The sequence below is a fragment of the Carassius auratus genome, chromosome 2, assembly GCF_003368295.1.
Source record: "Carassius auratus strain Wakin chromosome 2, ASM336829v1, whole genome shotgun sequence".
Lineage (NCBI taxonomy): Eukaryota > Metazoa > Chordata > Actinopteri > Cypriniformes > Cyprinidae > Carassius > Carassius auratus.
In genome coordinates this window covers 22,250,849-22,263,699 of record NC_039244.1, presented here as the reverse complement: position 1 = coordinate 22,263,699, position 12,851 = coordinate 22,250,849, and the positions used below count along the sequence as shown (strand labels likewise).

The window sequence follows — 12,851 nt, the reverse complement described above, 5'->3', positions numbered from 1 at the left end:
GTGCCCATTCATCCAGTACAGCATTTGAGGTCAAGATCTGATGTTGGATGAGAAGGCCTGGCTCACAATCACCATTTCAGTTCATTCAGTGTGGTTGAGGTCAGGCAGCCAAACAGAGAAGCATGATTCATCCCTCCACAGCATAAGTTTCCAGAGTCCGGCGGTGGGGTGACACTTGGCATTATACTTGCTGATGTGAGGCTTGCATGCAGCTGCTTGGCCATGTAAACCCATTCCATGAAGCTCCCGTTGCACAGTTTTTGTGTTGATATTAATGCCAGTGGAAGTTTGGAACTCCTCAGCTACGGAAACAGCAAAGCGTTGGCGTTTTTTATGCACCATGCTCTGTGACTTTACATGGTCTTTCACTTTGCAGCTGTGTTGCTTCTGTTCCCCACAAACACCCCATCCTTAAAGGTTTTATTGTTGAAGAATGGGCCTAACATCACCACTTAACCCACATAAAACCATTGTCCCTGAAAGCAATCTGCCTCTCGTGGTTCATTGCTTCAATCTCTCATGAGTCCTGTGCTGCTAATGGAAACGAGTTACAGCACTTCACTTATAACACATCTATGCGATGATTAACTGGTCACTTGCGACAGGGGAATCCTTGGTCACACAATGCATGTTCATACACGCAGGCTCCGATCATGTGGTCAGAACTGAACAGAACACTGCAGGACCAATTCACTGACGCCACAACTCACATACTTCCTCAAGTCTTGAGGAAAACATCCACACGTACACCGGCTGACCAGAAGCAGCACGTTTAGATGCTTTAACGTCCTGTTTATAACTGGTGACTGCTTCCTGTCCAGTAGAGGATAGAGGAAGTTATCACAGAAGGGGGTAGAGAGTAAAAAACTTAACATTAAAAGAGCTTTGTGTTGCTCAATACCTGACAGAGGGCCAAAAACAAACAGTTTTGTGGTTCATTAAGACAAGCCATGATGATAAAAAAAAGGGGGAGGAGAGAGAGAAAGAGAGAAGAGGTGATGCACGTTTTAAAAAAATATAAATAAATAAATAAAAATCAAAGCTGAGTCTCTGGAGCCCTCTGGTGACCTAAAGCCGAACTGCATAGGCTGCATTTTTTTTTTAATTGTTGTTTTTTGTTTGTTTGTTTATTTTTTGTGGTGACCTAAAAATTTGATTCTTACAAAAAACAAAACAAAAAAAAAAAACAATGTAGACTTGTTCTCCAATTTCACACAACACTTTTCAAAAATTTGTGGTCGGTCAACTAAATTTTTTTGTTTTGTTTACAAGTCTCTCAAACTAACCAAAACTGAATTTATGATCAACAACAGTATTTAAAATAATTGTAATATTTTAAAATGTAATTTATTCAAATTCCTTAGATATTATTATTATTATTATCAAATATGAAAATGGTTGTGCTGTTAATATTTTTGTGTTTCTTTTTCAGGATTCTTTGAAGATTCTTGAGTTCCTTTCTGTCACTTTTGATCAATTTATGCATCAATGCTGAACAAGTATTAATAAAAAAAAATAATAATAAAATAAATAAAAATAAAAATATAACTTCTGTGGGTAGTGAAATAAAAAAAAAAAAACTGAAACTAATATAAGTTTTAATGGCTCCAAAACAAAGACATGAAGGAAAATAAAACAGAAATGATTGCAACTAGCTTGGGTTAAGTTTTGAATATATTATATATATATATATATATATATATATATATATATATATATATATATATATATATTTATTATTAGTTAGTTTTTTGGTTTATAAAACATTTATATTATATGCATTAATTTACTAAAATACCATACAATACTTCAACTAAAATATAGAATATATATATATATATATATATATATATATATATATATATATATATATATAAACAAACTAAATCAATAAGGTACTAAGCAAAAGCTAAGAAAAACTAAAGTAAAAAGAGGGACAAGTTACATTTTTTTAAAAGTAAATTAAGAACACAAATCTATAATAACCCTGCTCTGAATGTGTGTGTGTGTGTGTCTGTGGGTGTGTGTGCCTGTATTTGTGTCGTGTTAACCACTGACAATTTCAAAACCGGTTATGGACTGTTAATATTAGACAGTTCATATTTGATCAGAGAATTTAAGATACATGTGTGAGTCTCTGTGCTCTTGTGTGATTGTAGGTTAAATGAGTCACACTGAACCACACTAAAGCAGTATTGTAGCACTTCCTGTTTGCAGACGGTGTTTCCTGTGACCACAGGTGCAGCCTGAGTCATTGAGTAAATCTGTGTGAGATACCAGGATGTAACATAGACACTGGCTGATGGAAGGCATCATCTTTTTAAGGTAAAACTTGACACTATCAGCTAAAATTGTGTGAGCGTAACTGGTGGTATGACCTCACACACTCCCACAGGCACAGATGTAAAGTGTCTTTTATTTCACACACAGAACTAAAATAACACGCACACACCCAGACACACCCACCACATCAAACACACAACTACATTCTAGCAAAGTGTGTGTGTGTGGTCTTGGTAAGCCGATATCATCTGTTCTGGGTCAGCAGCAATGTTTCAAAGTGAAGAAGAGAGCGCACTGCCCGTGTTCGGCCAGTGGGGGGCAGAGTTACCCTGCAGAAAACTAAAATCACTCATGGACATTTTAATCATTCATTCATTCATTCTGCTCTTTAAATGTTCACAACTGATTACTTTTAAGACTTTGAATGTACAATATTTCTCATTAGAGATACACTAATATTAACATTCTGCTCAATACCAATAAACTAGTAATTATGTTATGGTCAATAACAGATCAGAATTCTATACAATTTCATCATTTATTTTGAATGTGGGGCTTGAGCCATTCAATTATAGAGAATATTATTAACATAATTAAAATTTTACTACTACTACTACTACTACTACTACTACTACTACTAATAATAATAATAATAATAACACCATCAGCACCAACAGCTACTTTTATAATAATAATAACAATTATTATTATTATTGTACACTATTTTGTCAAAATAAAAAAATGAAAGACTAAAAAAAACATATTACTGATATTATAAATAAGGGACCCCAGTCATGTAAGTGTAAGGTAAAGGAAATGTACAACAACACAAAAGACTATTATTAATATAATAATAAATAATTGTTATTGGCATCACAACATTATAACTTACAATATGAAAATTGATATTAAATTTTTAAGGATTACAGTTAACAGTGTTATTAAATTATTAATTAATTTTTAAAGATCAACTTTAAGATAAATTTAATTGTTAAAATATTAGAAAAGTTCATGAAAAATAAGTACCCAATATCGAAAGATGTGATCAATTAAAATAATAATATTAATAATAATAAAAGATACTATATTTATATATAGGTAGCTGTCTAACTTGTAGCTGAAGGCATTAGCAAATAATCTCAAATACTTTAAAAACAAACAAACAAAAGGGGTGGGGGGTAGAATTTTATGAATTTTAGGTTGGAACCTGAAACCTGTGGAGTTCTGCAGCTGTAGATTCCATACAGATCTACTGATGCCTAAGCAGAAGGAATCACTGGAGTTCTGAACTGTGTGTGTGCATGCCCGCGCGCGCGTGTGTGTGTGTGTGTGTGTGTGTGTGTGTGCGTGCGTGCGTGCGTGCGTGCGTGCGAGTCCGTCCTCAAACTAGGTCACGGTTATTAGGAGACAACAGTCATCTGATACCTGTAACTAAAATATATACGACTAAAGCAACACACAGGAGCGCTGCCTGTTTTAGAAGAGAATGCTAGCAGTGTGTGAGTGTGTGTGTTTGAATGACAGAATGCATGTCTCACTCTGTCTTTGTCATCGGCCACATCACACAGAACATCATCCAGGTCAAGAATTCCTCCATCGCCGTGTTCCAGCCGGTACACCTGAACCCAGTACTCTTCATCCTGAGAGAGAGAGAGAGACACACAGAGACAACATGGTGAACTCCTGTTTGACGTTTAGCTTAAGCAAAAGCATTCTACCACAGCGGGATCTTAAACAAACACACACACACACACACATTTGCATTTGTGGTTTACGGAGACTCTCCATAGATGTAATGGTTTTTATACTGTACAAACAACCCCTTGCAGGAAACTACTGACACTTTTTGTATGTCTTCTAAGCCTTTTGTTTTACGGGGACACAGGAATTGACCTCATAAACCATGTTTATGTTGTAGTACCCATGTCATTATAAACATTTGTGTCCTCAAAAACCATATATACCAGCACACACACACACACACAGACTCGGGACATTCTAATCAATGAGGAAGAGCACACACACATAATGAGGGTTTAACTAATCAGGATAATGCACCTGAATCTGGACCATCACCCGACAGAACTACACACACACACACACACACACACACACACAATCAGTGCAGACAACACAGAATCTTGTAGGTCAAGGTCACATGGAGAATTTGAACTGAAGTATGGGACCGCAACATCTGTCAGTCAAAACTGAAATGCATATTCCAGACAGGGGTCTGTATAAAAAATAAATCAATAAGTAACAAGAATAAATAATCATCACAGTATTAATGAACTATATAAAATGATCGTGTAATTTTATATAGTATCTAACAGAAATAATAATGTTTAATATTCAATTAGTAATATTTAATATATTTTACAGAACTACTACTACTACTACTACTACTACATAACCAAACCATATCTGTAGGAATTACCAGGACATTAGAGACTATTATTATTAATAGAATTATAATCCTTCAATAATAATGTTTAATATACAACAATTAAGCCATATATAATATTTTATAGAAATAATAATATTATAATGCTGCTACTACTACTAGCATTTACTGATATTTGATACAAGAGCCCATGTCTTATTAAGCAGCACGAGGAGCAGAGACATGTACACAGCCACCAGATATTCAAACTTACTTTACACTGCTATCATAACTGGGTGCCATATGTGTGTGATGTTTATTAATGTTTGGTAATGTAATCCCTCATTTATGATGCTAATAAAGCTTCTTAAAATCTCCTGACAGAGAAAGCGCATGTCCACTAATAAAAGGGAACGTCAGTCTCCCTAACATTGAGGAAAGTGTTTTCATGAGAAAGAGTATTTATGAAGCCTCTCTTTCTGCAGCATACAGGAAATAAGAGTCATTTTGCAGTGCTAACTCACACACACTCACGTTCAGCTTAATGAGTGTTTACTCTAAAGAGGCGTGCGGGCATCTGAAATTTCAAAATGTGACCAACAACAGTAAGGAATGTGTTCTTACCGTTGTTTGCTACATTCTGAAACATGAAAAGGGCAGAGTTCAGAATGTTTGCAATGAGTTGTCATGACAACATATGATATGATATACAGGTGATGGTCATATAATTTGAATATCATCAAAAAGTTGATTTCACTAATCCCATTCAAAAAGTGGAACTTGTATATTATATTCATTCATTACACACAGACTGATATATTTCAAATGTCTTAGTTGTCAGTTATAATCATCAAAAATAAAAGAAACATTTGAAATATATCAGTCTGTGTGTAATTAATGAATATAACAAGTTTCACTTAAAGAATGGAATTAGTGAAATAAATAAATTTTTTGATGATATTCTAATTATATGACCAGCACCTGTATATATACAGAAACATACACCGTAATGGTCTATAAACTACAACTCTGTGAGGAGTTAATGCTTCCATTCGATTCCATTAAATGAAGAACATTCAATTCAAGAAAGGATCATGTTTTACAAGAGATTCATTCAAACTGGAGATTTGAATAAAACAATATTACATTTTTTGTGTCATAATACATTCTCCTAATAAAATTTATTGTTCATTGACTACTAAAAGTATGCAATTCCTGGATTTATCTCGGCAAAAATTGTAAACATTGAGCCTCTTAAGTCCCTTTCACACTGCACGCCGGACCCGGCATATTGCCTGAAAATTGTCGGGTCGCCTTCTGTGTGAAAGCAAACACGTCCCGGGATTGATTCCGGCATTGAACCCGGGTCGGGGACCTAGAAACATTGCCGGGTTCAACCCAGGACGAGCGCTGTGTGAACAAAAGCCAGATCTAATGCCGCGTCGAAGTGATGAGGCACGTTATCACGCGACTCTTTTACCGGCTGTTTTGAAGGATGATCAACGTTCGCGACGAAAAAATATGTGCTAACTGTAATGAAGCAGATATCAGTTTGTTCCTCACTTTCCGCGCTGACGCAGAGATCGTTCACTTGCTTCAGTGAAAGTATAACGTGCCTAACGTTTTTGACTCGTACATTACACGTCACGCCCTGATGTCACGTGTCGTTACGGGATCTTCACGGGTTGTGTGTGAAAGCACGCACATATCCCGGGTAATCACTGGCAGTGTGAAAGTGCAAAATCTAGCGACCCGGGAACAATTGCCGGAACACTTTACCCATGTATTTGCCGGAATGGCTTTAGACGCCATGAATACATTTAGAGAGACCGCTAAGATCTGTCAATCTCCTTACAGCTCAACAAATAGCGCGAGTTTGGGGCGTGGCTACTGTAGCAGGCTGAGCCAGACAATTTTTAGCCAGTGTGGGAACATGGCTGATGCAATACATTCAGATTCAATTACAGAAATGCAAGCCAAAATACACAGAGACAGACAACAAACACTTTTATAAGATGAAGGAATTTGACTAAATGTTTGTCCTTTAATTGAGACAGTTTCTTCTTAACAAGTAAGCTACAATCATGCTTTTCCCACACGTTAGCTCTTTACGGTCAAACCCAAGATAAAACAGTAAAATATTGTAATAATTTTTTTTTTTTAAAGTAATTAATTCCAACTTCACAACAAGGCTTAAAACACCCTTAAAATCCCACCACTAATATCTCTGAACCTTTGCTGCACTCTCCTTTAATAAGCGTATCAGTACACAAGCACAGAAGAGCAAATCCCTGTAGCACAGCTGCACACTTACATAACACACACACAATGCTGTCTGATGTTTTCAGATTTCTGCATTTTCTTTCATTCTGTCTTTCTTTGTGTCCAGCGTTTCAGAACAGACGATACTGAACCATAAACTCCCCCTCTATCTGATCACATGACACAAGCACACACACACACACACAGTCAAACTCATTTCACTGAAACTCAATTAAGTCACATCCATTAATGCTCGTCTAAGAGTTAAAAATAGAACAGCACTCATCTGTCATCAGCTGGATCCGCAGGGAGAAGGACGGACTCCCAAAATCCAAGTTAACCTCATAAAACCAGTCACAGGTTTAGCACAAGAAATACCAGCGCAGTGATTATATTTACTCACCTTCAGGTTGATCAAAACACGTGTGACTTTCTCATGGAAGACAAAATGTCATTTAAAAAAAAAAAAAGAATATCCCAATTAATTAACTTAAGTTAATGAGGACTAGGGCTGTCAAGCTTCAAAAAGGACTCAAGGCACCATAAAAGTATTTAAAAAGTAGCTTATAGAATATGAATTGCGTGTTATATTTACATTTTTATAAATAGAGTTTATGGGATATTTTCCTCTTTTTAGATTAAATTTTTTTCAAATGCAACTATTTTTATCATGGACTTATATTTGAGACTGAAGACAAAGGAAAGTTATGCAACTACAATTCTTGCCAATTTTCATAAACTAATAAGGGGAAGTCGTGGCCTAGTAGTTAGAGAGCTTGAGGTTGTGTGTTCGAGTATAGGGTCAGCAATACAATGACTGAGTCGCCCTTGAGCAAGGCACTGAACCCCCAACTGCTCCTGGGCGCTGCAGCATTAATGGCTGCCCACTGCTCCGGGTGTGTGTTCACGGTGTGTGTGTTCACTGCTGTGTGTGTGCACTTTGGATGGGTTAAATGCAGAGCACGAGTTCTGAATATGGGTCACCATAATAGGTTGTATGTCACTTTAATTTTCACTAATAATTATTTCCATGTTCAGGCAGATAACTGATAAAACTATAAATCATTTCTACACAGCAATTTTGCAGATTCATTTTTTTTAAGGTACTAAAAACTAAAACAAATTACTTTAAATGCTTTATAAGAATTTAGGCATCACAGCATTATAATGTACAGTTACAGTATGAAAATGTAAAACCATCAAAAAGCAATTAAAGTGTAAAAACAGAGAAAATAAGACGCAGAATTAAAAATACAATAAGCAACCAACAGGGTGCCAATGTACTGTGCATCCGACTTATATTGCATAAAAAGTATACAGGATGAGAGCATTTAAATGTGATTTCAATGTGACCTTCATATAACAAAATTAAGTAATTAAAATCTGTTAGTTATAATAAAAACAAACCCTTGGGTTGAGGAAACACCCATATATACACTGAATCTTGTATGTTTTTACACACACTCACAGCTGCTTATAGCAGAAAACTGCCATCTTTGAGTATTCCAGTGACATTATTGCTGATGTTTTAAATATCGTGACAGAGATCTTACAGACACAACCATATAAAGGCACAATCCCTACATCTCTCCCCCTCTCTCCCTCTCAAACTCACATAGCAGGAGATTCACACAAATGCAAAAACTGTGCTGCTAAAAGCAGTCGCCTGAGGAATAAGTCCTTCATGAGCTTCATGCAGCCTGAAATACCCCTCTGTGGATCTCATGCTATTCAGAATAGCTTGGCACCCCGATAAACAACTTGGACGGCACACTTTACCGACCCACAGACAAAAACACATTGTGTCAGCTTGTAAGGGCAGGTTTTCTACCCTTTTGGGGAAAACTTTTCTGGTTATCAGAATATGTACCTAAAAGAATAGTTAAACCTATCAAAACTAGCACAAATATTCATAAATGGTCTAAATAAGGTTTTGTTTAATATCTACCAAAATGTGTTCCGGTGTTTGTCTACAATTTTAAAAGTAGTGCTACATGGTAAATGTGATGAAATTAAAAAAGGAAATCCCATATTTACACGATTACTAATATATGTATATATATATATATATATATATATATATATATATATATATATATATATATATAATTAAATTGACAAGAATCATGATATTAATACAGTGCATCTTGAAAAACATGATAATAGCATTATTACTTTTTTTGTAGTAATCATAATTATCTTATTGGAAGAAAGACAGATGTGAAGGGGAAGTACCACAACAACATATTATAGGCTACTGTGTGCATAAATGTCATTTTATGAAGACAACGTTTTGTTTGTACACATCAACATAGGCTATATACAAAGTTGTGTGTCTTCTAAACAGAAGATGGAAGATCAGTCTGAAATTTACACTCAAACAGACACTTACTGGATGCTTGACAACTAACCAGAATCACTTGAGTCTGTACAGCCCATCTTAATGTGTTACTGTCACTTTAAGAAGTACTGAACCATGACCTCACCCATGTATGTGACCCACAGCAGTACACAGGCACAATAAACCTTTACAAAACCTCATAGAAATTTACAATAAAAATTCAATTGTCTATATATGCACTTAATTCTCAATATGTGAGAAATATTTAAAGAAATCTAAAAATTCAAGAGTTTTCCAACATAGACTTAAATAGAAATGTGTCTCTACCCTCAAAAATTCTATTTATTCCTTTTTACACAAATTATGATGACAGGAGCAGATTATTAATTATTAAAGACTTCTTTTGGCGCAGATCCTTGCACAAAACTATGATTCAGCCTAAAAGCCCTGTTTATACAGTTTGACATTTGCATCACATAACTAGCTCAATATGTATAGCTTTTTTGTGCTGGGTAGCTCACCTGATTCAGAATTACACTTGCAACTTAGAGCACTCAGTTTGAGTCCAAGGAAAACAAGAGTCACGTTTAAAAAGCTGAAAGACTTAAGAAGCAAGCTTAGACAGTATGGCTGCTTCAGCAAATGCATTTTTATTTCATGTTTGCTTTTAATAACACTTTCAGTTAGGTTTAGGGTAGGGTTTAAACTTTAAAGATGGTATGTAGTTTTCAAGTGCAACAGATCAATAACTTTTGGCCCCACTCATCAGACATTTAATTTCTGAACTGACACGATATGTACAACAACCAACCTAATAAAATGCTGCCAGAATCATATTCATCAGTTTCAGATAACACGCTTTCAGCACCACTCACTCAACACTTGCAAAATGTACAAAAAGCAATGTAATATTTCACAAAAATGATGCCACAAGCACATTTTTCCATTGAGGTTTCTGAAAGGTCATCTGAGAGTTTTTCCAATGAAAGTTCAACAAGAGGCTTTGGGTCTCTGTAGGGAACTTACTAACACGGTCTTCCAAGAAATCCTCTACTACAACAACGGCTTCATTCCCTGTGGGCAAATCTAGGATTCAGCAGAAATATGGGGACCCACCAATAAAATAGTGAAGCAGATCACAACTCAAGATTGTCTATGCCACAAAACACTACATACAGTAATTACATACACAACATTCAAACTGACAGATGTAAAGGTTATGTTTACACTAGTTTTTGTATTTTTAACCAACAATAACTATATACAAGCTTTATAGTAAGACAAAACCTCTGGAGGCCTGGAGCACAGTTCCTAGTTGCCAGGATTGGGAATTACCTGGAATCCCATGATAATGATGCCTTTGTAAGTTACCTGTTATAGAGCTACACCAATTATAAAGATATACTATCATTGTTTTTTTTTTTATTAGCAGCAATTCTTTGGACTGTAACTAATTGTCTAAAAAAAAAAATAGAAATCTCATATCATATTCATACAGCCCTATTTGTAAGCTATAGAAACAATGCTTTTTGATTTAAATATAAAATATACATCTTTGTACACTGTACATATTTATGATTCTGTTGTCAAAAGACCCGGTACTTCGGTACCAAGTCGGTACAAAAAATTTTGGTGTCTTTAAGTACCGGTGGTACCGAGTACCCAGTCAATCTGGTTCTTGATGAATACAGCTCTATGATTTCCGCGAAGCAGAAAACGCAGATAGAATCTCAAAATCCAGTCATGAAAATGAAACTTACATTTTAATATGGACAGTCACGGAATTTGTCAAAGTTAGCATAAATTAATCAAATCAAATCTTAATATGGACCAGTATCCGTAAATGTTAAGCCACAAAAGTTGGTTCTTGGTTGAAATATGAATCCTGCATGTTCTGCGCGTCTCTGTGTGAATTAATGAATGGTTTGTTTACTAAATAGACTGAAGCGTGTGACACTTGCAGTAATTTCAGCATCTGACGTCTCAATGAGGACATAAATGCATAACATCACCAGAAATGTTCGAGTCACTTCAGAAGCATTTTACCATTTCATTTGAGTAAAACCAGTGTCCATTTAAAGGTATTCAAGGCAAAATTCATTTTTACATAAAGGCATTGTGCTAGAAATATTACTAATATTTAGTCAAATGTATGTGATACTGCTACCACTGTTGAAAAAAATTAATAAAACTTTTTAAAGAAATAAATCACACAATATTTCTTTCATGTTTTAATTTTAATAGCAAATCTTTATTTACCAAAAAATCAAACGTATTTAAAATTCATTAATTAAAAGAGAAATTAAATTGGGCTGCAAATTGTTTACGGTTTTTCATAATTATATTACTTGTAGAAAAACTTTTAACACAATTGTAAATAAGTACCAAGAATTGCGTTGGTTATATTATTTGTGATAAAAAGTTTTTTTTTTTTTATTAGCATATTTTTGTGTTTTGCTTTGGTACCAAAATTGTTACCGAGAACCGTGGATTTTCACTGGTATCGGTACCGAATTCTGAAATTTTGATAATGTGACAACACTAATCCTGGGTATCAAATAAAACCCAATTGACAGTCAACACAGAAACAACCTTGATAGCTTTTTTTTTTTTTTTACCAATTTTTTTATTGTATACATATCGGACACAGTGCATCATTTTTAGGCTTCGTTGGTGTAACTCTTGTTCTATGTCAGTGTGACACCTGAGCCCTCCGTCTACTCAATCACATCACTGGGATATTACAGATACAAATGCTCTTAGTAAGACCAGTGAGAATCAAGTTCATTTGGAGTTTATACAGTTGTCTGATCAGAGCAAAAACACGCTCTGATTCAGTAGTAACTACAACAATCTATAGATTTTCCCACGCTGACCTGAACTCACTTATGCACGAATCACAGATTGAGGGAAACCTGCATTACTTCCCTCTGCTTTTGCATGCATAAAAAATCCAATATTCTGCAATAAATATATCAATTTCTGTCTTATTATTAATGCATTTATCAGATTTTAGTATAAAAATACATGTAAACAAAACAGATATCAAGTTGCTGGCTGACACATAATAATACAATAAAGACAGTCAGGAATCCGTTCAATAGGCATGAACAAATGCAGCATCTGAAAACAAGCCAACCCATTGCCACAAACCAATAGTGATCAGCTGGGATAGCTGAATCTCACATGCAAGATCACACTAAATGTTCACTGGAGAAAGATATTATGGATAGAGGACTATTCATTTTGGCCAGAAGTGACAGTTCAATGTTAAAACATCTTAATGATGGATTTGCTCACTACAAAATGCAGCTTTTTGTCAAATTGTTATATATCTAAAATATCTAAATGTTAATTGATGGATTGGAGTCATGTGGATTCCTCTTGTGATGCTTTCATCAGATGTTTGGATTCTCATTCTGACGGCACCCATTCACTGCAGAATAGCTAAATTTGCTAAATTTCTCCAAATCTGTTCCAATGAAGAAACAAACTTATCTACATCTTGGATTGCCCTAGGGTTAGGGCTGGACGATATGGCCAAATTTTATATCACGATATAAATTATATTTTCTTAATTTC

The 12,851-nt window shown here is 35.1% G+C and overlaps 1 protein-coding gene across 3 annotated transcripts in view; it reads right to left on the bottom strand.

Annotated features, from left to right (window-relative positions):
* LOC113120844 (partitioning defective 3 homolog) overlaps positions 1-12,851 on the bottom strand; it is a 64,392-nt gene that overhangs the window by 46,434 nt on the left and 5,107 nt on the right. For all 3 annotated transcript variants that reach the window (XM_026290938.1, XM_026290948.1, XM_026290956.1), the window contains exon 2: positions 3,822-3,923. In XM_026290938.1, coding sequence (XP_026146723.1) covers positions 3,822-3,923 — 102 coding nt within the window. The remainder of the gene's footprint in view (positions 1-3,821; positions 3,924-12,851) is intronic.